The sequence below is a fragment of the Lates calcarifer genome, linkage group LG5 (genome assembly GCF_001640805.2).
Source record: "Lates calcarifer isolate ASB-BC8 linkage group LG5, TLL_Latcal_v3, whole genome shotgun sequence".
Taxonomy (NCBI): Eukaryota; Metazoa; Chordata; class Actinopteri; family Centropomidae; genus Lates; species Lates calcarifer.
This window is the reverse complement of record NC_066837.1, coordinates 678,601-702,373: the sequence shown is the minus strand read 5'-3', so window position 1 is coordinate 702,373 and position 23,773 is coordinate 678,601. Positions and strand designations below refer to the sequence as shown.

General features: G+C 42.2%; 3 protein-coding genes and 1 long non-coding RNA gene across 11 annotated transcripts; 2 read left to right on the top strand and 2 right to left on the bottom strand.

The window, feature by feature from the left end:
• Positions 1–1,159: 1,159 nt before the first annotated feature.
• Positions 1,160–6,400, bottom strand: esf1 (ESF1, nucleolar pre-rRNA processing protein, homolog (S. cerevisiae)). Of its 3 annotated transcripts, none has more exons than XM_018684832.2 (14): positions 6,323–6,400; positions 5,296–5,673; positions 4,869–5,197; positions 4,678–4,791; positions 4,262–4,371; positions 4,019–4,171; positions 3,831–3,945; positions 3,508–3,676; positions 3,266–3,430; positions 3,016–3,146; positions 2,839–2,935; positions 2,372–2,454; positions 2,122–2,277; positions 1,160–1,655 (listed from the first exon to the last, which is right to left on the bottom strand). In XM_018684832.2, the coding sequence occupies exons 2-14, from the start codon at positions 5,657–5,659 to the stop codon at positions 1,305–1,307; spliced, it is 2,337 nt and encodes a 778-aa protein (XP_018540348.1). In that variant the 5' UTR covers positions 5,660–5,673; positions 6,323–6,400; the 3' UTR covers positions 1,160–1,304. The 3 variants fall into 3 exon arrangements, with proteins under 3 accessions (XP_018540348.1, XP_018540349.1, XP_018540347.1); XM_018684833.2 differs by having other exon boundaries at positions 2,839–2,932; XM_018684831.2 differs by lacking the exon at positions 6,323–6,400 and adding an exon at positions 6,185–6,207 and having other exon boundaries at positions 2,839–2,937; positions 3,015–3,146.
• Positions 6,401–7,154: 754 nt separating this feature from the next.
• Positions 7,155–12,462, top strand: ndufaf5 (NADH:ubiquinone oxidoreductase complex assembly factor 5). Its single transcript, XM_018684857.2, has 11 exons — positions 7,155–7,979; positions 8,692–8,732; positions 9,161–9,224; positions 9,305–9,352; positions 9,485–9,588; positions 9,877–9,916; positions 10,705–10,902; positions 10,997–11,057; positions 11,215–11,298; positions 11,882–11,964; positions 12,253–12,462. Exons 1-11 carry the CDS (start codon positions 7,716–7,718, stop codon positions 12,337–12,339), a joined length of 1,074 nt encoding a protein of 357 aa, XP_018540373.1. The 5' UTR covers positions 7,155–7,715; the 3' UTR covers positions 12,340–12,462.
• Positions 10,975–14,537, bottom strand: LOC127142518 (uncharacterized). 2 transcript variants are annotated; one of them, XR_007813333.1, is made up of 4 exons: positions 13,902–14,537; positions 13,015–13,097; positions 11,190–11,308; positions 10,975–11,114 (listed from the first exon to the last, which is right to left on the bottom strand). It is a non-coding gene; the product is annotated as an uncharacterized LOC127142518 (long non-coding RNA). The 2 variants fall into 2 exon arrangements; XR_007813332.1 differs by lacking the exons at positions 13,015–13,097; positions 13,902–14,537 and adding an exon at positions 11,482–11,886.
• LOC108888735 (uncharacterized) lies at positions 12,510–23,510 on the top strand. Of its 5 annotated transcripts, none has more exons than XM_051070959.1 (3): positions 12,510–12,829; positions 14,551–15,164; positions 22,709–23,510. In XM_051070959.1, exons 1-3 carry the CDS (start codon positions 12,778–12,780, stop codon positions 22,790–22,792), a joined length of 750 nt encoding a protein of 249 aa, XP_050926916.1. In that variant the 5' UTR covers positions 12,510–12,777; the 3' UTR covers positions 22,793–23,510. The 5 variants fall into 5 exon arrangements, with proteins under 5 accessions (XP_050926916.1, XP_050926917.1, XP_018540374.1 ...); XM_051070960.1 differs by having other exon boundaries at positions 14,551–15,177; positions 22,722–23,510; XM_018684858.2 differs by having other exon boundaries at positions 14,551–15,252; positions 22,797–23,510.
• The last annotated feature ends 263 nt before the right edge of the window (positions 23,511–23,773 follow it).

The following is a 23,773-nucleotide window of genomic DNA, read 5'->3' as shown; positions in this document are numbered from 1 at the left end:
AAACGAAATAAAGAGAAAGAAAAGAACTGAAAATGTAAATAAGGTCAAAATATATCATTAAACTAGAAGGCTACCGGGGCGCCCTCATAGCCAAATGGTTAGGGTGCGTACCATGTGGGCCCCTAGTGGTCTGACCCTGGTTCAACTCCTGATTCAGACATTTGCTGCATGTCATTCCCCCATTTCCTGTCTCTCTCTCACTGTCCTCTAAATAGAGGCAAAAACTATCAACCACTTCTGATTGGTTGAATTAGTTGTTGTTTATTCACAGTGAAGAGCGATCGGTGGCTTCGTGGATTCATCTGCTGCAGTCATGTCCAGCCAGTGGTACGGAGCTGGTTCAAATCTTATCGTTGCCAGAATCTGAAGAATCTAAACTAGTAGTGAGAAAAAAACTTAAAATCTTTAAACTACAATTCTAACATACCTAACGAGATTCACTGACTCAGTTTTATTGCCAACTTAACATGGACTTGAGGAACGTATTGTACTCGTTAGCTTTGATTCTGCATCATGAATCCTGGAGTGGTTGATCCTTCTGACAAAGTTAAGTTCTGACTCTATTTGAGGTATATATGATCATATAGGCTGAATTATGTTAAACAGCTACCGTCCATCATTATGGACAGCTAGCTAACATTAACACCACCCATCCACTGAGACTTAGAAACTTTCAGTCAGAGTTGAAAGCCGACATGAGTTGATCCTGTGTTTACTGATGGGACATGACATTCGTCCGTGACGCTGTCACATCAACTGAAACTGTGCAGATGGCAGATGTTTAACGTAGCAGCAGGAGCTGTTGGTAACTTCTCTTATGTTGAATAAAGTTCATATATATTTTACACTTATATAAACCTGTGGATTAAGCCTTTGGTCAGACTTGGACAGGCTGAAAACTGACCCGGGGTACCATGTCTAAAGGACTGAAGGGAATTTTTATTTGCTCTTCCTCAATGCAGCTGAACTGAGTTTTACATTGAGTTCCAGATTCTGTAAATTTCAGACTCAGTTTTTAGTGATACATATTTCAGCCTGTACAGTCACTTTTTCCTGCAGCTGGTAAAGAACAAAGCTGTTACACTAAACTAGTTTTCATTAGGATAAATCCAGAGAGAGGCACCGAGGCTGGACGGGAAAAAACAAGTTCTCCATCGAGTCTCCTTATTCAGTATTTATTACTGTTCTGACTTTTTCTGTACAAACTGATAAAAACAGTGAACACAGGAAAGTGATTCTGTGTCATCAGTAGAAACCATCATCGGTTTCTATCAGTCACCACGTCTGTCAGTTTTCAGTCAAACCTACAGCAGCTTCTGTTTCTTTCGAGCCTGAAACTGCTCCGTTTTACTTTTAATCGACTTGACGAGCAGAGACAGACCGGGGTCCGTCGACTTCTTTGCCGTCGGAGCGTCAGAGTCACTTTCTCGTTTCTTCCCCGTCGCTTCCTGTTTAGCGGCGGTGGACTCCGTCTGCGTGGTCGTCCAAGCGCCGAGGACGTCCTCCTTCTGCCGTCGCTCGTCCTCTCGCCGGCGCTGCTTCTCGGCCAGGATGCTCTGAGTGGCTTTGGTCTTCTTGTAGCTGGGGTGGGACGGGTCCAGGTTGAACAGGTGGGAGGTGAACATGGCCTGGAAACGAGGGTCTTTAACGTCCACCTGGACAGGAAGAGGGTTGTTAGAGGATTTAGAGACCGAGCAGTTCTGTCGTCTGTTGAGTCGTGTTCTTACATTATCCCAAATGTTTCCTGAGAAACTTTAATTAAGCCGTCGCCTGTCGATGGCGTCATGTCTCTTTAGTTCATGCATCAGGGTCAAAACTGACTTTTTATCCAGTTTTAAGTCTAATTTTTAACATGCACTTTTTGGATCTTGGCATTTTTTAACTTTATATTTGAACCAGACGAAGGATTTTAGTCTGTATCATTCTGTGTTTAAGAATTTTAAGCATTAAAATTTGCAGTTTCTCAAATGTTTATTTGCTGTTCTCCTTTTTTTTTAGGTTAATGTTATTTTTGAATCAGTCCAATTGGCCTGAAATATGTTTGTCTTACATTAAGGTAAAGATACGATGTGATATTCCTGTAAAAAAAACCATCTCAAGAGAAAAGACTGGAGGTTTCACCTGGAAGCCGTCGTCCTCCAGCGGCTCCTCGCCTTTCTTCAGCAGCTTCTTCCTCTTCTTCTTGCTCAGGTTCTGCTGCTCCACGATCTTGTCGTAGTTAAAGTGTTTGTGTTTGGCGTCGTCGGCGTCATCCTCCATCAGCAGAGCCATCTCAGCCTGGACACACACACACACACACACACACACACTGAGCTCAGGTTTGGTCGTTTTCATGCTCACAGGTGTGATGTTTGTCAGTTTGACCTCTGACCTTTTGTTTCTCCAGCTCCTCTTCCTCCTCGGCTGTTCGCTCCTCTTCCTCCTGCTTCTTCTTCTTCTGTTTCTTCTTAAGATCTGAAAACACATCAGACAACACTGATACTGGACCTTTACGATGCAAGAGTTTAACCAGAAACATCTCTATATATCACCACCAGACTCCATTGACAAAAACAGGGATTTAACCAGGAGCTGCTGGAATACCACTGCCTCCATCTGTTAGTGTGTCTGTGTTACTGTGTGACTTTCAGTGGAGGAAGAAGTAATCAGATACTTTACTGAAGTAAAAGTACCACACAGTAACACAGACACACTAACAGATGGAGGCAGTGGTATTCCAGCAGCTCCTGGTTAAATCCCTGTTTTTGTCAATGGAGTCTGGTAGAGATATATAGTGAAAAACCTCTAACTCTGTAGGAAACACACAGATATCTATCATTGATTGAGAGTATTGATCACCTGTTGCACCGAGCTCCTCTGCGAAGAAGGGGTCACTGAGGTCAACATCTGGAGGAAGCTCATCATCGCTCAGCTCCTCCTCCTCCTCCTCCTCCTCCTGAACAGAGAACAGGTGAGTCAAACCACAGACACAAACTGCAGGTGTGAAGAGGAGCGGTTCTCTCTGGTTCCTCTCACCTGTTTCATCTGAGACTTCTTCTTCTGCTTCTTCTTCTCCTTCTTCCTCTGCAGGAACTCCTCCCACGGCGTCAGCTTCTCCTTCTCTTCCAGCTTCTTCTTCACCAGCTGCTCCGTCGTCTCCTTCAGCCCTGAACACACACATCACACACACATTCAGTAAAGATGAAGAGGCTCTAGCAGACGATCTGCTCGTCAGTGGACGTAGATGATAACTTTAATGGAACAGACAGGAGGAAGGTAAAGTCACCTGGCACCCAGGTGATCTCCATCTCCATGTCTTTGTCTTCCTGCAGCTTCTTCTCTTTGTCCTGGATTCCTCTCAGCAGCTGTCTGTATTTAGAGATCTGCTCCTCACTCTTCTTCTTCCTCCTCTCTTCCTCCCTCTGTGGTTTCTCCTCCTCCGTCTGTTTCTCTGTGAAACCATCGACAGTCAAACTCCTCAGTTTCATCACTTCCAGTAAAGAACAGAGATGTGAGAAGTTTTCTCACCCTCTGCTGCGTCAGCGTCTCCACCCTCGACTCCTCCATCTTCCTCCTCCTCTTCGCTGGAGGAGGCCAGGTAGGCGTTGAAGTCCATCTGCAGCAGCTCGTCCTTGTTGAACTTCCTGTTGAGGGCGGCGACCCGGTCGTGGTCCGTCTCGTCCCAGGTCAGCTGCACCTGATCAGTTCAACACAAACTCACACACATGAGTCTGTCAACTATTTATTCTATCAACTTTAGTTATATTTTATCACAACGTCACAACAGAAGATAAATAACTCGACTTTTATTGCGATCTTGGTCATGTGATCGCACAGTGTCTGTGTCTGACCTTCGAGGTGGAGGTGGCGGAGGAGGTGAACAGTTTGGGGGTGTAGGACGTCAGGTTCACGTCCGTTGCGACGTCTTTGGGCTCCTCATCAAACGTGACTTCATCAGGAACAAACCTGTTCACAGACGGTTTGAATTTAACTTTAACTCACGTCTGTTCTTCAGATTTGTGTTGTCGTGTTTTCTCACCGCAGGTCGAGGACGGAGCAGCTGCTCTCGTACTCGTAGCCGTCGCACTCCTCGTAGATCTTGGCGGCAGTGGCGGTCGAGTCGCACTCCACCACGGCGTAGTAATACTTGAGACGCTTGAACTGGTAGTCGCGCATCTTCTCCCTGTAAACCCTGAGAGGAAACACACACACACAGGAAGTTAAATCAACACTAAACATGTGAGTCCAGAGCAGCAGGGGCTGATGGGAAACACGTCGTTACCTCTCCTCCTCAGTGTCGTCCTCCGAGTCGTCGGGCAGCGTCTTCAGCTCCAGCGGTCCCTGAGTCTCCTCCACCTTCAGCCTCTCCTTCCCAAACTCTGACGGGTAAATCTGGAACAACAACAATACCCAGAATGCACTGCTGTTTATCCCTCTCACACAGATTCAACCGAACTAAGAAATTTTAGTGGTGGAGACGTTGACGTCATGTGACCGTGGTGTAGTTGGTTTATAGCCTAACATTAGCTTCTTACTTCAAACATCAGAACAGTGGTGTTCATCTGTGAAGATGATCTGATCAACTAAACCTGAAGGATCAGAAACTTTAGCTGCTCACTGTTTATTTCCTGGAACCAGGCTGAAGCTAACTTCAGGTTGGGCTACAGAAAGTTAAAAGTTGTGTTGATGAGGTTTTACCTTGACAGACAGCACAGCTCCTCCTTTAGGAGTGAAGGAGTTGAACAGGGCCAGCAGGTCTCTGGCCTTCATCCGGTCCCAGTCCATGTTGCAGACGGCGAGTCGAGCAGAGACCTGAAACACAAACCCAGTTCAGGTGAGTTAAGAGAGTAAATGTTGGAGTTTCAGGTAAACTCCAGACGTCTCCTCACCTCGTCGCTTCGCGGAGCGTCTTTGCACATTTCTCCCCAGTCGTGTTCGATCTCCTCTTCCTCCTTCCTCAGGATGGCGTCCACGTCGTCGTCGTCATCTTCGTCTGAGCTGGTCTCGATGTTTCCCTTCCCTCTGGCCAGATCCGGCCCACTGTCGCTGTCGCTGTCCTCTGAATCCAGACCGGACTCCTCCTCCTCTGATCCAATGTCGCTCTCCTCCTCCTCTGCATCGTCGTCTTCCTCCTCCTCCTCGCTGCCGACTGAGACATCATCTCCAAGTTCAACATCGTCCTCCTCCTCCTCCTGCTGCTCCTCATCGTCTTCATCGTCTGAGGAGAGAAGAGTTGCAGGTCATCAGACACAGAACAGTTGAGATCTGAGTTTGTTCAAACTGGAGGAGACGTATTAAAGTCAAACACCTCCTCACCTTCATCCTCCACCGCTCTGACTCCTCGTCCAGGCCCACCTCCTGTCTTCACGTCTCTCTCAGCTTTCACCACCTTCTCCTTCCCTTTCTTCTTCTTCTTCTTCTTCCCCTCAGTCTCCTCCTCCTCTTCTTCGGAGTCGGACAGTTTGTAGAAACGCTTCAGGTCGTCGGTGGAGGTGTGGCTGATGGGACGTCCTCGTTTGTCCACCGTGTACTTCACCTTGAAGCGCTCGTCGTGGAACATGGACTGGAAGCGTTTGTCGATCTTGATCTTGCGCTCTCTCTCCGGCATTTCCCAGAAGCGCGGGTCCTTCTGCACCCGGAGGAAGCGCTCATCGCCGTCCTGCTTCTTCTTGGACGACATGGCGGCGAAATCTCCTTTAAACAGAAGAAGGACAAATTGGTGAATGAGATGGACGACAAGAATCATACCTGTCTCAGCTTCTGTTGGAATCCAGAACATGACAGAACAAATAAAGAAAAAAAATAAGGAATGTGAATTTTAACTGACTGATTAGTTCATTAACCTGTTCATTTAAATTAAAATAATTTCAACATAAATCCTCTTTAATTATGTTCCTGCTGCAAAAACACAGAATTCACTCCTGTATTTAAAGAGCTAACCATGTGTGACTGAGTCTATCCTAAAACCAGTCACACCACTGGAAAGAGCAGGTTTTAATTACTAAATGTATGAAATATGAAGTTTGTACCTGGAGTGAATCTGTGTTCATTACAGCATCAAACATGGTTTCACACACAAAGTATTTAAATCAGTTTCTTTAGAGACAGACGGAAACAAAAAAAAAGGTTTAGAAAGAAAATAAAGAAAAATAGATTTAAATAAATCCTTTAGAAGTTTCTATGTTTCTAATGTTTACATGTTTACTTCCTGATTAGTTTAAACACGCCTTTCCCGGTTTCCCCGATAACTACAGGTGAGAACAGGTGACGACGTTTGAAAACCTGAAAATGTTTCAAACTGGCGCTAAATTCGCGAAAATACGACATAAATTGGAGAATTTACCGTTTCTTCTCGGCTGGAACACGTGTTTTCCCACAATGCAACAGCTCCATGACCTCTCTGCCTTCCCGCCCCTTTCTAGCGACGGGAAACGAAGAGGGACAAACGGAGAGAAACGCGCAAAGATACCGTCACTGTTATCAAACAAAAAACAGTTATTACGCGTTTTACACGTGTTTCACGTTGTTACCTGCTGTAGGAAATAATTTATAGACACATTTAAAACCTTCAATATAAAATATTTTAAACGTTTCTGCTTGTTTTCTTTGATAAGTTTAATTTTTTTTAAGATGTGAAGTAAAAGTAATTAAATTCTACTGATTACATGTATCTATTAATCTAAGGATTTTAAAAAACAGCAAAGATATGAGCAATAAAAAGTCCTAGTTTTTAAACAGTAGCTATGGTTGATCTGCAGATTAGTTTCTGAATTAATTAATAGTTCCATTTATAAAACACCAGAAAACTCTGAAAAGTGATCCTACACCCCCAAACTGTTCACCTCATCCGCCACCTCCAGTGATTAAACAAAAGTTGTTTTTGTTTGATCAGCTGACTTTAACTGTGGTTTAATTATTGATAAAAGTCACTGGCCATTTGTTTTGTTTTAGTAAACTAATCGATGAACTAATTGATCATCACCACTGGAATATGAAGAAGGTTCATTTCTCATTTATTGACTTAAATCTGTGACCAAATTAAATTAAATAACTGAAATAACTTAGAAGCAAATGGAAATAAGATACACAAAGATGTGACTGAACATTTATAAACACGTTTATTTGAAGTCACAGGTGAAATATTTTCTTATTTTCTGATTATACTGATGGTTGGACACAAGGAGACATTTGAAGACTTCACTTTAGACTGTGAGAAACTGAAATTAATATTTTATAGACCTGAGCTGAAACAGTTGTAATAATCAATTTAAGTCATTTTTCAAGAAAGAAACTCCCAGTTTTCTGTTTTTCATTGATTTGATTGACAGAAAATCAATAATCTTTCAACTATTTTAATAATGAAATCATTGTCACAACATTCACTGGTTCCAGCCTCAGATGTGAAGATTTAACACAAATATGACCTGATGTCAAATAAACAAGTCATTTGAATGCACCACAGCAAAACATGACACGTTATCGATCAATCAATTAATTAATCAATCAAAAGAAAATGTTCAGATCATTAATCAATGACTCTCAGTAGCTGCAGCTCTGACATCAGTGGTTGTTTTCAGTCTATTTCCAGGCTGTGATCCAGCTCCATAGTTTGCAGTGAACCCAGCAGAATCCAGTTCCGTGTTTTCCATCCTCCTCCTCCCCGAGGTCACAGTGTGGAGGACAGGAAGTCAGATGTTGGAGTGTTTCACAGTGAATCCTCAGCTGCTGTCTGGACCATGAGCAGCAGACTGTGGAGGAGACTCCAGCAGGAGCTGAACCAGGCGTCTGCAGCCTCCCCAGGCTCCTGGACCTGGACCTGGATCTCCTCCTCCTCCTCCTGCTGCAGACCCAGAGCCGGGCTGAGGTCTGAACCCTGCAGAGGACTGTCAGGGTCGAGCAGAGGGACCATGAACGTGTTCAACAGGGAGATGAAGAAGAGGCAGAAGAACTGGGCGGCGTCGCTGCAGGACGGACACCAGTACGACTACCTGAGGGATGAGGTGGGAAGGAGAGTATTCAGACTGTCAGGGATCAGAGTTTAACTGGAGTTAATGTGGAGGCATCAGATGAGGAAGGAAGCTGCTGTAAGAGAGACAGAACTGAAGTAAAAGAAAAGATTAAATTCACTCTGGTCACGTCTTTCTAAAAGAAAAATAAAGTGATTTCTTCATTTACATGAGATTTAACAACTTAACTCACATTAGAACATGTTTAACATGAAACACAAGTAAAAACAAACTGTTACAGGTAAAAAAAAAAATAATAATAATCCAAAATAAAAGTAGAAACAGTCTAAATAGCAGCAAGTTTACAAGATGATTCTATAACTTCCTCGAAGCTTTTACAGATCTTCAGGTTTTGTTTGCAGAAATCAGAAGATTTTAATGTTGAAAACTGTTCAGTGGTTAAATGATTGTTTCACCTGTGATTGATTTATTATGAAATATTTAATGAATATGAAGATGTAATATCTGTATCAGCAGGTGAGACTCTTCTAACTCTAAATATGAATGTTCAGAGTGACGAGGCACTGGAAACCTTTACATCCTGACTGTGAGATAAATCATTTAAAGATTTAAATCCAAATTCAGTCTAAAGATTAAAAATGATCCCGATGGACCTTCTCTAAAGAGCACCAGAGAAAAACACAGCTTAAACTCAGAGGATGAAAAAGATCAAATGAGTAAAGTTTGGTTTCCTTGTCGTCTGCAGGTCGGCGGTCGAGTGGCTGATCGGGTTTATGACATCGCGAGGTGAGTTCACGACGACTGTTTACCATCAGTCACATATAAAGCAGCTGGATGTATAAATAATCTGCACTCACCAGACACTTTATTAGGTACACCTGTTCAACTGCTCATTAACACAAATATCTGATCAGACAATCACCATCTTTTACAAACAGAGAAAATATCCAGAGAGCAGCAGTTCTCTGGGTGAAGGTCAGACTGCTTCGATCTGATAGGAAGGCAGTTACTCAGATAACCACTCGTTATAACCAACATCTGCAAGCGTAAACAAATGTATGCCACAAAGAATTAAAGCAGTGCTGAAGGAAAAACAGGGTCCAACCCAGTACCAGCAAGGTGTACCTAATGCAGAGGCCGGCGAGTGTATCAATAAAGTCTGACTGATCGATTGATGGATTGATTGGCGTCGTTCTCTCTTCCTGTCGTCTCAGGACCTTTCCTCTGGCGTTGGACATCGGCGGTGGAAAAAGTCACATCGCGGAGCATTTAAGCAAAGTACAGTCTGATATCTACGTGTTCGTTTTAACTGACTGAGTGAAACTCTGAAACTACAGCTGCCTCTGTTTGTGTTTCAGGACGTTGTGGAGCGTTTGTTCCTGACCGACATCTCAGAGTCGACTCTGGTGAGAGCTGCAACACCATCAGAAAAACTCAGCTAGCACTATAGCTATATTATATATACAGCTATATTTCTACTGATACACGATGCTAAAATACGTTCATATGATCATGAATTTGATGGTTCTGATCCTCAGAAACAGAGACGACAGACTGAGATCCCGACTCACTGCATCCTGGCCGATGAGGAGTTTCTGCCGTTTAAAGAAAACACCTTCGACCTGGTGATGAGCAGCCTGAGGTGATTAATACAGTCAGTCAGTCTCAGGTCTGAAAGGACAATTCAACCATTAAAGGAACTTATTCTCAGTGTCTGACTACATGATGATAGGATTCCTACAGAGACAGAGCTTTTTATTAGATGAAGATCCAGAAACATCTCTATATATCTCTACCAGACTCCATTGACAAAAACAGGGATTTTACAGAGCAGAACACAAGTTTCCTCCACAGACTTATTTCTGGTTGTGTAGACAGACTGGGGCTTGTTAACTCTTTTTAATCTGACGTTTGTTTTCTGATCCTTCAGCCTGCACTGGATAAACGACCTGCCTGGTGCCCTCCGACAGGTGAGACAGCAGAAACTCTCAGTCTTTTACTGAATTTCAAGACTACTTTTGCTTTTGAGTGGTTGTTTTCCTTCTGGTTACGTCCACTAGAGGTCGTCAGCAACATTTCGTTTGGTCCAACTCCTTTTAAGGATAAGTTAAAGGGCCTGAGTCATGAGTTAGACTTCTTATTTCACACAGGACATCTCTGTGTTTGTGTTTTGGTGTGGTTACTCTGAAGCAGATGTGGCTTATTGGGACAAAGTGAAAATACCACAGAGGTCGAACCACACTCCCTCACTTAGTTTACAGCTGTAATGCAAAAGTTTGTAAGCAACAGAAACAGCAACAGGAACAGGAGGACATTTTTATCTCTTCTCACTTCAAACATCAACAGAAATCGTCAACTGTGGCTGAGTTTTAGACTCTGATGTCTCTGAACACTTTTTCCAGACTGCAACTCTACCTTACCTGGTTCTCTCTCAGGTCTTCTGGTGGTCCTCCCTTCACAGACAGTGAAACCCTTATAGATGGTCAGGAATGCAGTGGTGCATCTGGTCTCTGATCAGCCTCAAAGGTCACATGACCTCCTCTGGTTAAACATGGCCATCTGAATCTAGCCCAGGTCTCTGATGCTGCCTACAGAGAGACCTCTGGGTCTGAACTCAGTCCTCCTCAGACTCTGTGTTCCTCCAAGGATCTTCAATCATCAATCTGGCATTAATACCTGAGTTTATGGAGAAATTAGCTGCTCATACAAACACAGAACAGTTTTAAACACTTTAACTCACTTTGACTCCTCCTCTCAGATCCACCAGGTACTGAAGCCGGATGGGGTGTTCATCGGGGCGATGGTGGGCGGGGAGACGCTGTACGAGCTCAGGTGTTCGCTCCAGCTCGCCGAGACCGAGAGGGAGGGAGGATTCTCCCCCCACGTCTCCCCCTACACTGCCGTCACCGACCTGGGCAACCTGCTGGGCCAGGCCGGCTTCAACATGCTGACCGTGGTGAGCAAACACAGTGTCAGACCCGGACAGGCTGACTGAGATAAAACACACCGGAAGAAACACTAAATACGACCTCCCTCTGTTTGTGTTCCAGGATATCGACGACGTTCAGGTTCATTATCCAGGAATCATTGAAGTCATGACGGATTTACAAGGTGAAATGTCTGAGCCTCCGTTCATCTGCTGAACCTTTCACATCTGTTAGTCTGGACCTGTTGGTGGTGTCAGATGAAAAGTTATTAGAATCATCAAACACAGGCTCTAAAATCACTTCTGTTCAAACTTACCTGAGCTTTTATTTCCACTGTGCAGGAATGGGTGAGAGTAACTGTGCTTGGAACAGGAGGTCGATGCTGCACAGAGACACCATTTTGGCTGCAGCAGCTATTTATAAAGGTGAAAGTGACTGTAAAAGAGAAGTGAAGCAGAACAACCACAAAGAGAAAACAACCACTGAGCAATATAAAACAAATATCAGATATTTCATATTATTTCATATCAGAGGATCTAATGTTAACAATATAACTATTAATAATGTTAGATTATTATGACAGTCGTGGCTTTAAATTTGAGTCTTACATTTTACTCATCACACAGATGTGCCCCTCCTCCAGCCTCAGCTGTATTTCTGATACTTCTGTTTCCTTCGTCCTCATTTTTTCCTCTGTTTCTTTTTTTAAACCTGATCTGGTGCTTTTTGTTCATCAGAATCTACAGTGACGCATCAGTCGAGCTGAAAACGTCCACTGGTGTTTGAACTCAGCTGGTTTAACTTCCCCTTTCTAGATGATCGAGTTCAGAACAGTGGGATCAGACCGTGGGGAAAGTGGAGGAAAGAGGAACCTGGTTTTGTTCTGTTAATTGAACGAGTTGGTTTCTAAAACTCAAAAACATGTTGTCACACTGCACCACACATCCTGTACCTTTCTCTGTACTCGTCTCTAAACGACATCTCTGTTTTTCTTTGAACACCTTTTAGAGATGTACGGTAACGAGGACGGGTCCGTTCCCGCCACCTTTGAGATCCTCTACATGATTGGCTGGAAGCCTCACGAGTCACAGGTGAGAATGGTTTAACACAAAGCTACTCAAGTGTTTTTGGTGATGGCAGCAGTGGACAACATCCGACACTCCACACTGATAGACGTCATCAGTGTACGGTGGCCCCGAAGGACAAAACACATGCACATTTGGCACAAACGTTCACTTGCATTCAGAGATAAACTGAAGAGAATGTGTTGGTCAGAGGTCAAAGATCAAGGTCACTTCCTGCCTGGTTTCATCTATCAGATTCAGGAGCAGAAGAGAAAACTGGATTCATTGTTTAATAATGTTTTTTTTCTTTCTCAGGCCAAACCAGCGAAGCGAGGCTCAGCCACCGCTTCTTTCGGGGAGTTGTCAAAGATCAGTCGACCAAACAACACAGATAAATCATAGATTTGTTTGAGCTGCTGCAGACTGTAAATAGTAGATGTTTAAATAAATCTATGTTTTGTAGCTGAGTTTAATTTAACTGTTATGTTGCAATTTCCTCTGCAATAAAGTTGAGCAATGAAAACAGTATGTGAAACAGTCTTTCCTTTAACAGGAACTTCATTTGTAGTAACACCCAGCCACTGAGGCTTCAGAATAAAAGTTGACTCATTTATTCATGTGGCAGATGAAACTCAGTTCTCTGTTTTTACACTGCAGGGACGGACGGACATGGACGGTCAGTGGTTAACAGCTTTTTTGTTTTGGTGTTTGACAGGTCAGAGTTAACCAGTCATTTACACGCTTCATTTCCTCCTGTCACATTTATTAGTCAGTTCCTCTCAGATATAAAAAGACTCTAAGTCTTCATCCTGTCACAGCGAGGGTCCACAGGCTGCAGAGATGCTTTACCTCTGCCTCCTCTTTGCTGGATGTCTCCATCACAGCTTCTCTGGTAAGAAAATCGAGTTTGTTGACCTTTTAACAGCATCACATTAAGAGGGCTTGGCGTTCAGCTTTGACTTAAATCAGTCATTCTACAGATGTGCAGATTATTAATCTGACATGAAGGTTTTAAAGGTTACTGATGTTTTCTATTAATGTTTCTGAAGAAAAGTGGCATTAACCATAAAGCTTTACCTGAAAGACGCAGAACTGATGACCTGTTTGGGATGTACTCCGCCACTCCCCCAGCTGGGATCAGCTCCAGCTCCCCAACGACCCTTAAGGATCAGTGAAATGAAAACTAGTGAATCAAATAAACATAACAATCATCACAACAAACGCAGGGAATCAGTTTTATATCCTGCAGCTGAAATCAGGAAGTACGATCTAGTTCTGTCTCGTCTTCATTACAAGAGATGGTTGGAAAAAAGTGTTAAGCAGTGGTGGAAGAAGTAAAGGTGTTAATACCACAATGCAGAACTGTTGCAGGTTTAAGTCCTGCGTTCAAAATTCTACCTGAGTAAAAGTACAAAAGTATTACCAGTAAAATACTTTTTTTAACTTTACACGCTCAAGGTAAAACAAATTGCAGGACTTAGTCTAGTTTCAACGTTATCATTCTTATTAGTGAGTTCGTACAAATCTGAAAACACCTGTGTGTGTGCAGAGCTTTTAATCTGTAATACTGCATCATACTGCTGTTGTTTTACTGCACCTGTCAGATAAACGTTCAGTAAAATGTATTTTATTTTACTGTGAGATGAAGGAAGAAGTAACATAGACTGAAAATACTCTAGCAAAGTAAGAGTACCTCCAAACTGTACTTCAGTGCAGTAAAAATATGATATAAACACAAAACATTGCGTTTGAATATTTTGACTTGTCATCATTAATGTGGTGTAGAACATTAAACATGAGGTATAATGTGTGTTTGTAGCTACAGCTGTAAAACTGTTTTAATTTAAGGTTTATTGGATAAAACATAGTGTAAAGAATAAATACAAGAAGTCTCAGGTCAGTTTTCTTTAAAAGAGCATGTGTCATGAATTCCAGCAGAGGTCGCTGTCTTTGTATTTACTGACCGTGAACAGTTGGAGCACTGTGAGGAGACTGATCTCAGTGATGTGAATGTTCTGTGACATAAAGAGAATCAGTTTAAAACTCATCAAACAACATGTTCCCACTCTGCTGGGTTGAATCAGTCTCAGCCTTATTGTCCATCTTGAGCTAATTAAGCTAATTTAACTTTTACCTCTGGTAGTCGTGACACGCGCAGTTGGAGGACAATAAAACAGGTGTAATGTGTAATATTTACACAATAGACAGCTTGGCCTGACAATAATTTAGCAACAAGTCCTCCAACCTAGGTCGGCCTATAGGGAGTTATCAGAGCTTCGTCGTCGTCGTGGAAACAATAAACACGCAGTCAACGTTGTGGAACGTTCTCCCGCTGGAACGTCAGTGTCCTCGTTGTTTACATTACGTCATCTACTTTGTTCCCGTCACAACAAAACGTAGCTGTGGGTCGTAATAAGCGACTGCACTGACGAACTGTGGGCTCAGCTTAGATGTAGGTGCAAGAGGAAGAAGACAAGACTATGAGGAACAAGAATTGACTGATATTCTAAATACTTCTGTAAATACTGGGTACCTACAGGTACAGCAGTAAGAAAAAAAAAACTAGTTTAGTAAAAATGGTGTTAACAACTGTTTGTTATTGTCTAATTACAGAGCCTCCTAAACAGACTGTGCTGCTGAACTCAGTGGCTACACTGCCCTGTCCTCATGCAACAGGAGATGTGACATGGAGTCGCTTCAATAAGAGTGGTAAAGAGGTGACTCTAATCAGCATCAAAAATGGTCAAGAGAACAGACCTGACAAACGCTTCGGTTCCTTGGCTAATGGGTCACTGGTCATAACTAAAGTCCAGTACTCTGATACTTCAATGTATCTGTGTAATAAGAAACACACTGTGTATCTGGAGGTGGTGAATTCCACAGCTCAGACAGGAGGTAAAGTACCAGTCACACCAGGAAACGTTGGACCGGGTCGTGGTCTTGAACCAGACACAGAGAACCAACAACCCTCAGACTCATGGAAGATACCTGTTGGTGTCGTCATAGGTGTTACTCTGGTGCTTTCAGCCATCTTAACCCTGAGGTTCTGCTCAGGAAAGAGATCAGAGACAAACACCAGTGTGGAGAACACTGCAGTGGAGGGGATCTATGAGGAGATTGAAGACGGCAACATAGATGTAGAAAGTCCATACTACTGGTCCACTATCACTGAAACACCCAACACCTCCACATCACCAAGTACTAATCTGTACAGCACTGTCAACAAGGTTAAAACTAAAGGTGTCTGCAGGGAGGAGGGTGTCTATTCCCTCGCCCAAAATCCACTGCAGACAGGAAACATCAGCTCATGATCAGGTCTCTGCAAAATCCAGTCCTTCATCCAGCTGTTTGTGTTTCCTGTCACTGTGGAGTTTTGATCCACTCACTGTTTTCAATGCCAAGAACTATATTCAACATGTATGTCTTTAACAGGGTTGTGGATAATTCTGTAGTTTTTGGTGTTAAACTGTTACAAAGATGATGGAACAGATTCTGTTCTGAGTCCAGTAATCCTCATAATGACCAGGTTTTCTTGTAACTTCTGTAAATAAAAGTACAAATACAACATTTTAAAATACTCCATTGCAAGTAAAAGTCCTGTGTTTAAAATGTTACCGAACTACAAGTACTCTCCATCGGAGCCACTGCACAGCTGTCATAAACAACAGATTTTATTTAAACAACTATGTTTTGTCACCAGGTGAAATATAAATGTTGTGTTGTGATATTCTCTGGAATAAAGTTGAGCAATGAAAACAGTTGTGTGAGAACACTGTAGAAGACATAAAGGAGCTTCTTTGTGTTGTTATTTGTTTGACAGGTTAGAGGTAACCAGGAACTTACATATTTAATTTCCCCGTCACATTTATACGTTGCTTCCTGTCAGATATAAAAAGACTCAGAGTTTTCATCCTGTCACAGCGAGGGTCCACCGGCTGCAGAGATGTTGCTTTACCTCTGCCTCCTCTTTGCTGGATGTCTCCATCACAGCTTCTCTGGTAAGAAAATCGAGTTTGTTGGACTTTTAACAGCATCACATTTATAGAGTTTGGTGTTCAGATTTTGTCTGAAAATGTTTTTAATATTAATACTCAGGCCATCCTAAATTAACTCATTTATCTGGTATGAGGGTTTTAATGGTGTGTAAAGTTACTGATGTTTTGTGTTAATGTTTCTGCAGAAATGTGTTAAACAATGAATCTTTAACTGAAAGATGGAAATGTTCAATAGGATATAATCAGACTCTGCAGCTGAAACTAGGAAGTACAAGTCAGTTGTGTATCGTCTTTAAGAAGTGTGAGAGGAAGTACTCAGATCCTTTACTGAAGTACAAGTAGTAATACTACAATGTAAAAATACTCTGAACAAGGATTGTCTGATTGACTGTAATAAGACACATTTTCAATGAATTGTAGTGAACTGTCACCATAGTACCATTCTCCACATCCACAGCTCAGTTTAGACCTCTGACCTCTGTTTGAGCTACAGTTTGGTTCATATCTCACACATTTACAAAATGTACAACTTCCTTAACTTTAAGAAGAAAAATGATTTTGTATAATAAAGATGTGGTTAGTAGTGGGATGGTCTCATACCAGAGTGTCAACTTCCTCCACACTGGGTGCATTTTTCTATTACAATTATTTCATATGTAAATGTATTTTTTGGACTGTTTATAGCTTCTGTCTTGGTTTCAGAAGCGTTACACCCCTAACTATAGGATAACACTTTATAATACAGGCTGTCATGTATAGTGGACGGTACAGTCAGAGGAAGAAAACAAGACTATGAGGAACAAGAACTTAATGATACTCTAAGTATTTTACTGTGTACCTACAGGTACAGTCCTGAGAACAAAACTCAGGTTTAGTAAAAATGGTGTTAACAACTGTTTGTTATTGTCTAATTACAGAGCCTCCTAAACAGACTGTGCTGCTGAACTCAGTGGCTACACTGCCCTGTCCTCATGCAACAGGAGATGTGACATGGAGTCGCTTCATAGATGGTAAAGAGGTGACTCTAATCAGCATCAAAAACGGTCAAGAGAACAGACCTGACAAACGCTTCGGTTCCTTGGCTAATGGGTCACTGGTCATAACTAAAGTCCAGTACTCTGATACTTCAACGTATCTGTGTAATAAGAAACACACAGTGTATCTGGAGGTGGTGAATTCCACAGCTCAGTTAGAAGGTAAAGTACCAGTCACACCAGGAAACGTTGGACCGGGTCGTGGTCTTGAACCAGACACAGAGAACCAACAATCCTCAGACTCATGGAAGATACCTGCTGGTGTCGTCATAGGTGTTACTCTGGTGCTTTCAGCCATCTTAACCCTGAGGTTCTGCTCAGGAAAGAGATCAGAGACAAACACCAGCATGGAGAACACTGCAGTGGAGGGGATCTATGACGAGATTAAAGATGACAACACACAGCCGAGCAGAGTCTGATGTTGAAAGTCTGAACCACTGGTCCAACATCACTGAAACAACCAACACCTCCACATCACCAAGTACTAACTAAGTACTGTACAGTCAACAAAGTCAAAACTAAAGGCGTCTGCAGGGAGGAGGGTGTCTATTCCCTCGCCCAAAATCCACTACAGACAGGAAACATCAGCTCATGATCAGGTCTCTGCAAAATCCAGTCCTTCATCCAGCTGTTTGTGTTTCCTGTCACTGTGGAGTTTTGATCCACTCACTGTTTTCAATGCCAAGAACTATATTCAACATGTATGTCTTTAACAGGGTTGTGGATAATTCTGTAGTTTTTGGTGATATGTAAAAATGTGGCAATGATGTGATGTATTCTGTTCTGAGACCTGTAATCCTCACAACGACCAGGTTTTTTTGTAATGTCTGTAAATAAAAATACAAATACGAAACTGTAAAATACTCCATTACAAGTCCTGCATTTAAAATATTACCTACCTGGAAGTGTGTAAGTATGATCAGGAAAAGGTACTTGAAGTATTAAAAGTACTGAATGCAGAACAGTGTCTCCTGTCTGTGTTTTACTGTTCTTCATTACATCAGATTATTATTACTGCAGCATTTTACTGATGTAGTTGGTGTGTACATCAAATAATTGATCATGTACAGCAGGGGTGTTAAACTCAAATACACAGTGGGCCGAAATTAAAAAAATTGCTACAAGTCAAGGGCCAGACGGGTTCAACATTTATTGAAAACTTATTGAAACAACCTTTTTGCGCATATTGAACCTGGAACTAAGAAGGCCTATAGATTATTGCCTATAAAACAACATTAATTATGAAATAAAAATAATATATAATAAATAAATAAAAATAAAAGAAATAAAACCAGTTTCATTAATTCCTTATGGCTCTCTCTGCAGTTTTTCCACAGTAATTTCAAGTGAAAACATTTTCTACAGTGAACATAGCCTGCTGTGAAACCAGACTTCTTTTGAACTCTTCTACCTTCTGGCCTTTGTGTCGTGTCCAGATGCTTGTATCTGTCGTGGTCGTTTCATAGTGTCTTCTTATGTTGTATTGTTTCATTACAGCTACAATGTCAGCTACACAGAAGACACACAGCTTTGCCCTTTACATCCGCGGACATTATACTGTGCCTCCCACCTGTCTTAAAAACCCCTGTTTTCAAAGTCCACTCGTTTAGCCATTTTTGGGGGGAGAAGGATAGCTGAGAGTTGACATGAGCGGTGTGTAATACCATAAGACTGCTGATGAACGAGTGGGGCACGCTTTCCCGGCCCGTGATTGACGTGCCGCCGCACTGGCAGTGCATTGTGGGACTTGTAGTATTATGGTGGTGCGTGCGATATACCGGTGGGCCACCTCTAATAGTAAACAGATTTTGTCACGCGGGCCAAAGATAATTCATTCACGGGCCAAATGTGGACCGCGGGCCTTGAGTTTGACACATGTGATGTACAGAAAATGAGAAGAATCAGATTATAATGGCTGTACTGTAAACCTGCAGGAACAGTAGACCAGCTGAATCTAAGATCTCTCATTTGGGTGTTGGTGAAGTGTTGTACCATTTTGGAAAATAGCTGCTGTGGCCATCAGAACGCCAATCTGCAATGGCCCAATGTGTCTGTGTAGGTTCTCAGTCATCCAGGTCATGGTAGTCTTCAGTGCTAGAGTTGAAGGCAATGAAGTTTCAGCTCTCATCTGAAGGCTTCATCAGATCTAGAGGCTGGTTGGGGAGTCCCAGGTATTTAACTTTTGGTGGGTTGCCTTGGAGGTGGTCCTCAGAGTCGTTGACCCACTCTGTCGTCATGTGAGTCATTAGGATCACATGGGTCGAGGTGTAAATGGGGGTTAAGTTGTCTGGGTAAGGATCTCAGGACTGTGTTATAGGTGGCTGATAGTTGGAGTCATAGGTCACCACCTCTGTTCAACGATGGTCTTTCCAGTTGGACACAGATGGCCTCTTTTACTCCTCATATGATATGGACATTAGTATCCTCCAAAGAGTGTCCCTTGTCCTTAAGGTGTAGATGTACAGCTGAGTCTTGTCCTGATGAGCTGCTCTCCTGCCTGCATTTTAAGTTATATTTGTAACAAATTTGGTGCCTTTATCGCAAAGTGAACAATAGGTTAGCGATGCCACCATGCTATAACCCTTTATTAGGTTTTTGCATTTGCTCTAGATGAGAAAGTGACCATGTACACTTCAAATACAAATATTTGGTCAGTTTATTCAAGTAATGTTTGAAAATTTGACCAAATGTTTTCAGGAAGCTGGAGAGACCAGCGACAACCGAGAGCAGAGGCATCATGTTTTCAGGTTGTCCGTACATCAGATTCTCGTGGACACAGAATCACAGCAACACCTCAAAGGGATTTCATCAAATTTTGAACAAACATTCAGGTGGACTCAAGGACAAACTTAGAAATGATCAGAGGTCAAAGGTTCAAGGTCACTCCCCACCTCCGTCTCAGGCCCATGCCCAGATTTTATCATTTTTCAAAATGATGCAGTGGGTGGAGTCAGGCTCCGAGTTGGGGATGAAGTTACAGTTTTTTTTCTCTCAGGACAAACCAACGAAATGAGGCTCGGCCACCGCGTCTTTCAGGGATTCGTCAAAGATCAGTCGACCAAGAAACACAGACAAGTCATCAATTATATTTAAAGAACTATGTTTTGTAGTTGGGTTAAATATAACTGTTGTGATGTCATTTTCTCAGAAATAAAGCTGAGCATTCAAAATAGCAGCATGTGCACAACATTTCCTTTTACGGTAACTTTATTTGTAGAAATGCCCCGTCAGTGATGAGCTGATCTGAAGATGAAGGTTGAGTTGTTTACTCAGTTCACTGTTTTTACTCAGCAGTATCCTCAGAGACAAACTCAGGTCAGGGGTTAACATCTGTAGACGACAAATGGATGCAGATTTTCTGTTGTTATTTGTTTGACAGGTTAGAATTAACTAGATTTTACATATTTAATTTCCCCGTCACATTTATACGTTGCTTCCTGTCAGATATAAAAAGACTCTGAGTTTTCATCCTGTCACAGCGAGGGTCCACCGGCTGCAGAGATGTTGCTTTACCTCTGCCTCCTCTTTGCTGGATGTCTCCATCACAGCTTCTCTGGTAAGAAAATCGAGTTTGTTGGACTTTTAACAGTGTTACATTAAGAGGGCTTGGTCTTCAGCTTTGGTCTGAAAATGTTTTGATATAAACAATCAGGCAGTTTTAATTCAATTTATTTATCTGATATAAGGATTTTAATATTTAGTTACTGACGTTTTGTGTTAATGTTTCTGCAGAAATGTGTTAAACAATGAATCTTTAACTGAAAGATGGAAATGTTCAATAGGATTTAATCAGACTCTGCAGCTGAAACTAGGAAGTACGGGAACAGTAAGAGGCCCCAAATTAAATATAAGACCTTGCAGTTACCCAAAGATGAGGGGGGACTCTCTCTAACATGTGTGGAGGACTATTATATTGCTGCCCAGCTAAGACATCTAGCTTGCTGGTGTAATCCAAACTACTCAGCTAAATGGAAAGATTTGGAGTTGAAGCAATCTAAAACACCAGCTCAGTCTTTATTAGGTTATTGCCAACACCATGATCTACACCTGGACAAATTAAATTGCTGGACCAGGGCTACCCTTAAGGTGTAGTTTAGCACCTGTAAAAAACTCCATCTTGAGAAACATAGCAAAAAGCAAAAATATTGAAATGGGTGTCATATGACTCAGAGTTTATTCTATCACTTCTAGATAAGCGATTCAGGCAGTGGGCACACAATGGTATAACCGCCTACTGCACTATAGCCAATAAGGACAGCCTACAGTCTTTACTCATATCTCTAAATCATACAGACTGGGCAGAGAGGATATGTTCAGGTATTTCCAGGTCAGAGACTACTTCAACAAGGAAATCAAACAAACAGATAATAAGGATACCAGTTTGATCAGTATATTTACCGATGCATATAAAGCTAAAGACAGTAAACATTTAATATCACAAATTTATACAGCAACAGCTACAAAGCTCCAAGAACCATTCTACTCTCCAGGTTAAGCAAAAAGGGTGGGCGGAGTCTGGCCTGGAGATATCTGAGGATGACTGGAAAGCTGTTTGGGCGGGTCAAGCTAGAACCACTAGCTCCAGAGCCTGGCGAGAATTCTGCTGGAAGAACATAATAAAATTTTTTGTCACTCCTAAATTGAAATCAAAAGGGTTTCCAGGGACAGGATAAATGCTGGAGACAATGTGGCCAGACAATGGCTGACCACTTTCATATATTCTGGGCTTGTCCTCTTATCCAACCATACTGGCGAGTACTTGCTGGAGAAATTCAGTGAATCCTTGGTTTAAAAGTTGATTTTTCTTTTATTACGCTGTACTTGGGTAAATACCCAGTTGGACTTATGGCTCAGGACAACTGTCTTTACAAAGTGCTCCTGGCTGCAAGCAAGAAGGCCATCACACGGAAATGGCTGCAGACAAATTCGCCATCAAAGAATGACTGGATCACCATTGTCAACGAAATACAATGCATGGAAAAACTGACTTTCAGCCTATGATGATATTCTAAGTATTTTACTCTAAGTATTTTACTGGGTACCTACAGGTACAGTCCTGAGAACAAAACTCAGGTTTAGTAAAAATGGTGTTAACAACTGTTTGTTATTGTCTAATTACAGAGCCTCCTAAACAGACTGTGCTGCTGAACTCAATGGCTACACTGCCCTGTCCTCATGCAACAGGAGATGTGACATGGAGTCACTTCATAGATGGTAAAGAGGTGACTCTAATCAGCATCAAAAACGGTCAAGAGAACAGACCTGACAAACGCTTCGGTTCCTTGGCTAATGGGTCACTGGTCATAACTAAAGTCCAGTACTCTGATACTTCAACGTATCTGTGTAATAAGAAACACACAGTGTATCTAGAGGTGGTGGAGCCCCCAGCTCAGACAGGAGGTAAAGTACCAGTCACACCAGGAAACGTTGGACCGGGTTGTGGTCTTGAACCAGACACAGAGAACCAACAACCCTCAGACTCATGGAAGATACCTGCTGGTGTCGTCATAGGTGTTACTCTGGTGCTTTCAGCCATCTTAACCCTGAGGTTCTGCTCAGGAAAGAGATCAGAGACAAACACCAGCGTGGAGAACACTGCAGTGGAGACGATATATGAGGAGATTGAACACACAGCCAAGCAGAGAGTCTGATGTTGAAAGTCTGAACCACTGGTCCACCATCACTGAAACATCCAACACCTCCACATCACCAAGTACTAATCTGTACAGCACTGTCAACAAGGTCAAAACTAAAGGCGTCTGCAGGGAGGAGGGTGTCTATTCCCTCGCCCAAAATCCACTGCAGACAGGAAACATCAGCTCATGATCAGGTCTCTGAAAAATCCAGTCCTTCATCCATCAAACCTGCATGGTTTAAAGTCTTTTCATACCTATAGGAGTACAACTGATCTCTCAACAACACTGGAGCGACGGTCAGGACAACTGCAGTTCACTGGACTTTAAACACAACCAAACTTTGCAAAGCAGCATGGACTTGGTGATGTAACTGGGTCTAGTGTAGAACTACTGAACTTTGCTAGTTTTGATATGATTCAACATATTAACTGAGCTCTGATTGATTGTTAACATGTTCACACATGTAGCATTGAAGATACATCTGAATGTGTTGCATGCAGCTTGCTAACCTTCCCCTTAATCCTGAAACCTTCTGATTTCACAGAGGACATGCAGTCAGTCCTAGAGGTCATCTTTGATTCAGCCATCTTGGGTCTAGTTCCTTAGTTTTAAGTCATGCAGTTTAAGACAAAGGAAACGTCATAAATCAGCATTCTCTCCAGTCTCTGACTCCCCTCCAATAAACTGTTTCACCTACTTCTCATTAATGTTTTTCAGAGGTTTCCTCAAAGTTTCTGATTCAAAGATTCAAACTGTCACTAACATCTAAACTCTGTTGTTCTGTAACGTCACCTGTTTGTGCTTCCTCTCACTGTGGAGTCGGTTTTGATCTTCTCACTCTGTTGCTCTGTTGTTTGTTATTGGTATTTTTGATGTGAATAACTATATTAAACCTGGATGTGTTTTAACAGTGTTGTGGATAATTCTGTCGTCTTTGTTTCTGGTGTTTAACAGTTTAAAAAGTGACAACAATGATGTGACGTGTTCTGTTCTGAGTCCAGTAATCCTCATAATGACCAGGTAAACTCTGTAAATAAGTACAAATACAGCTCTGTGAAATACTCCATTACAAGTAAAAGTCCTGCATTGAAAATGTTAACTACATGTATGTAAGTATAATCAGGAAAAAGTACTGAAGTATTAAAAGTACTGAAAACAGAACAATGTCTCC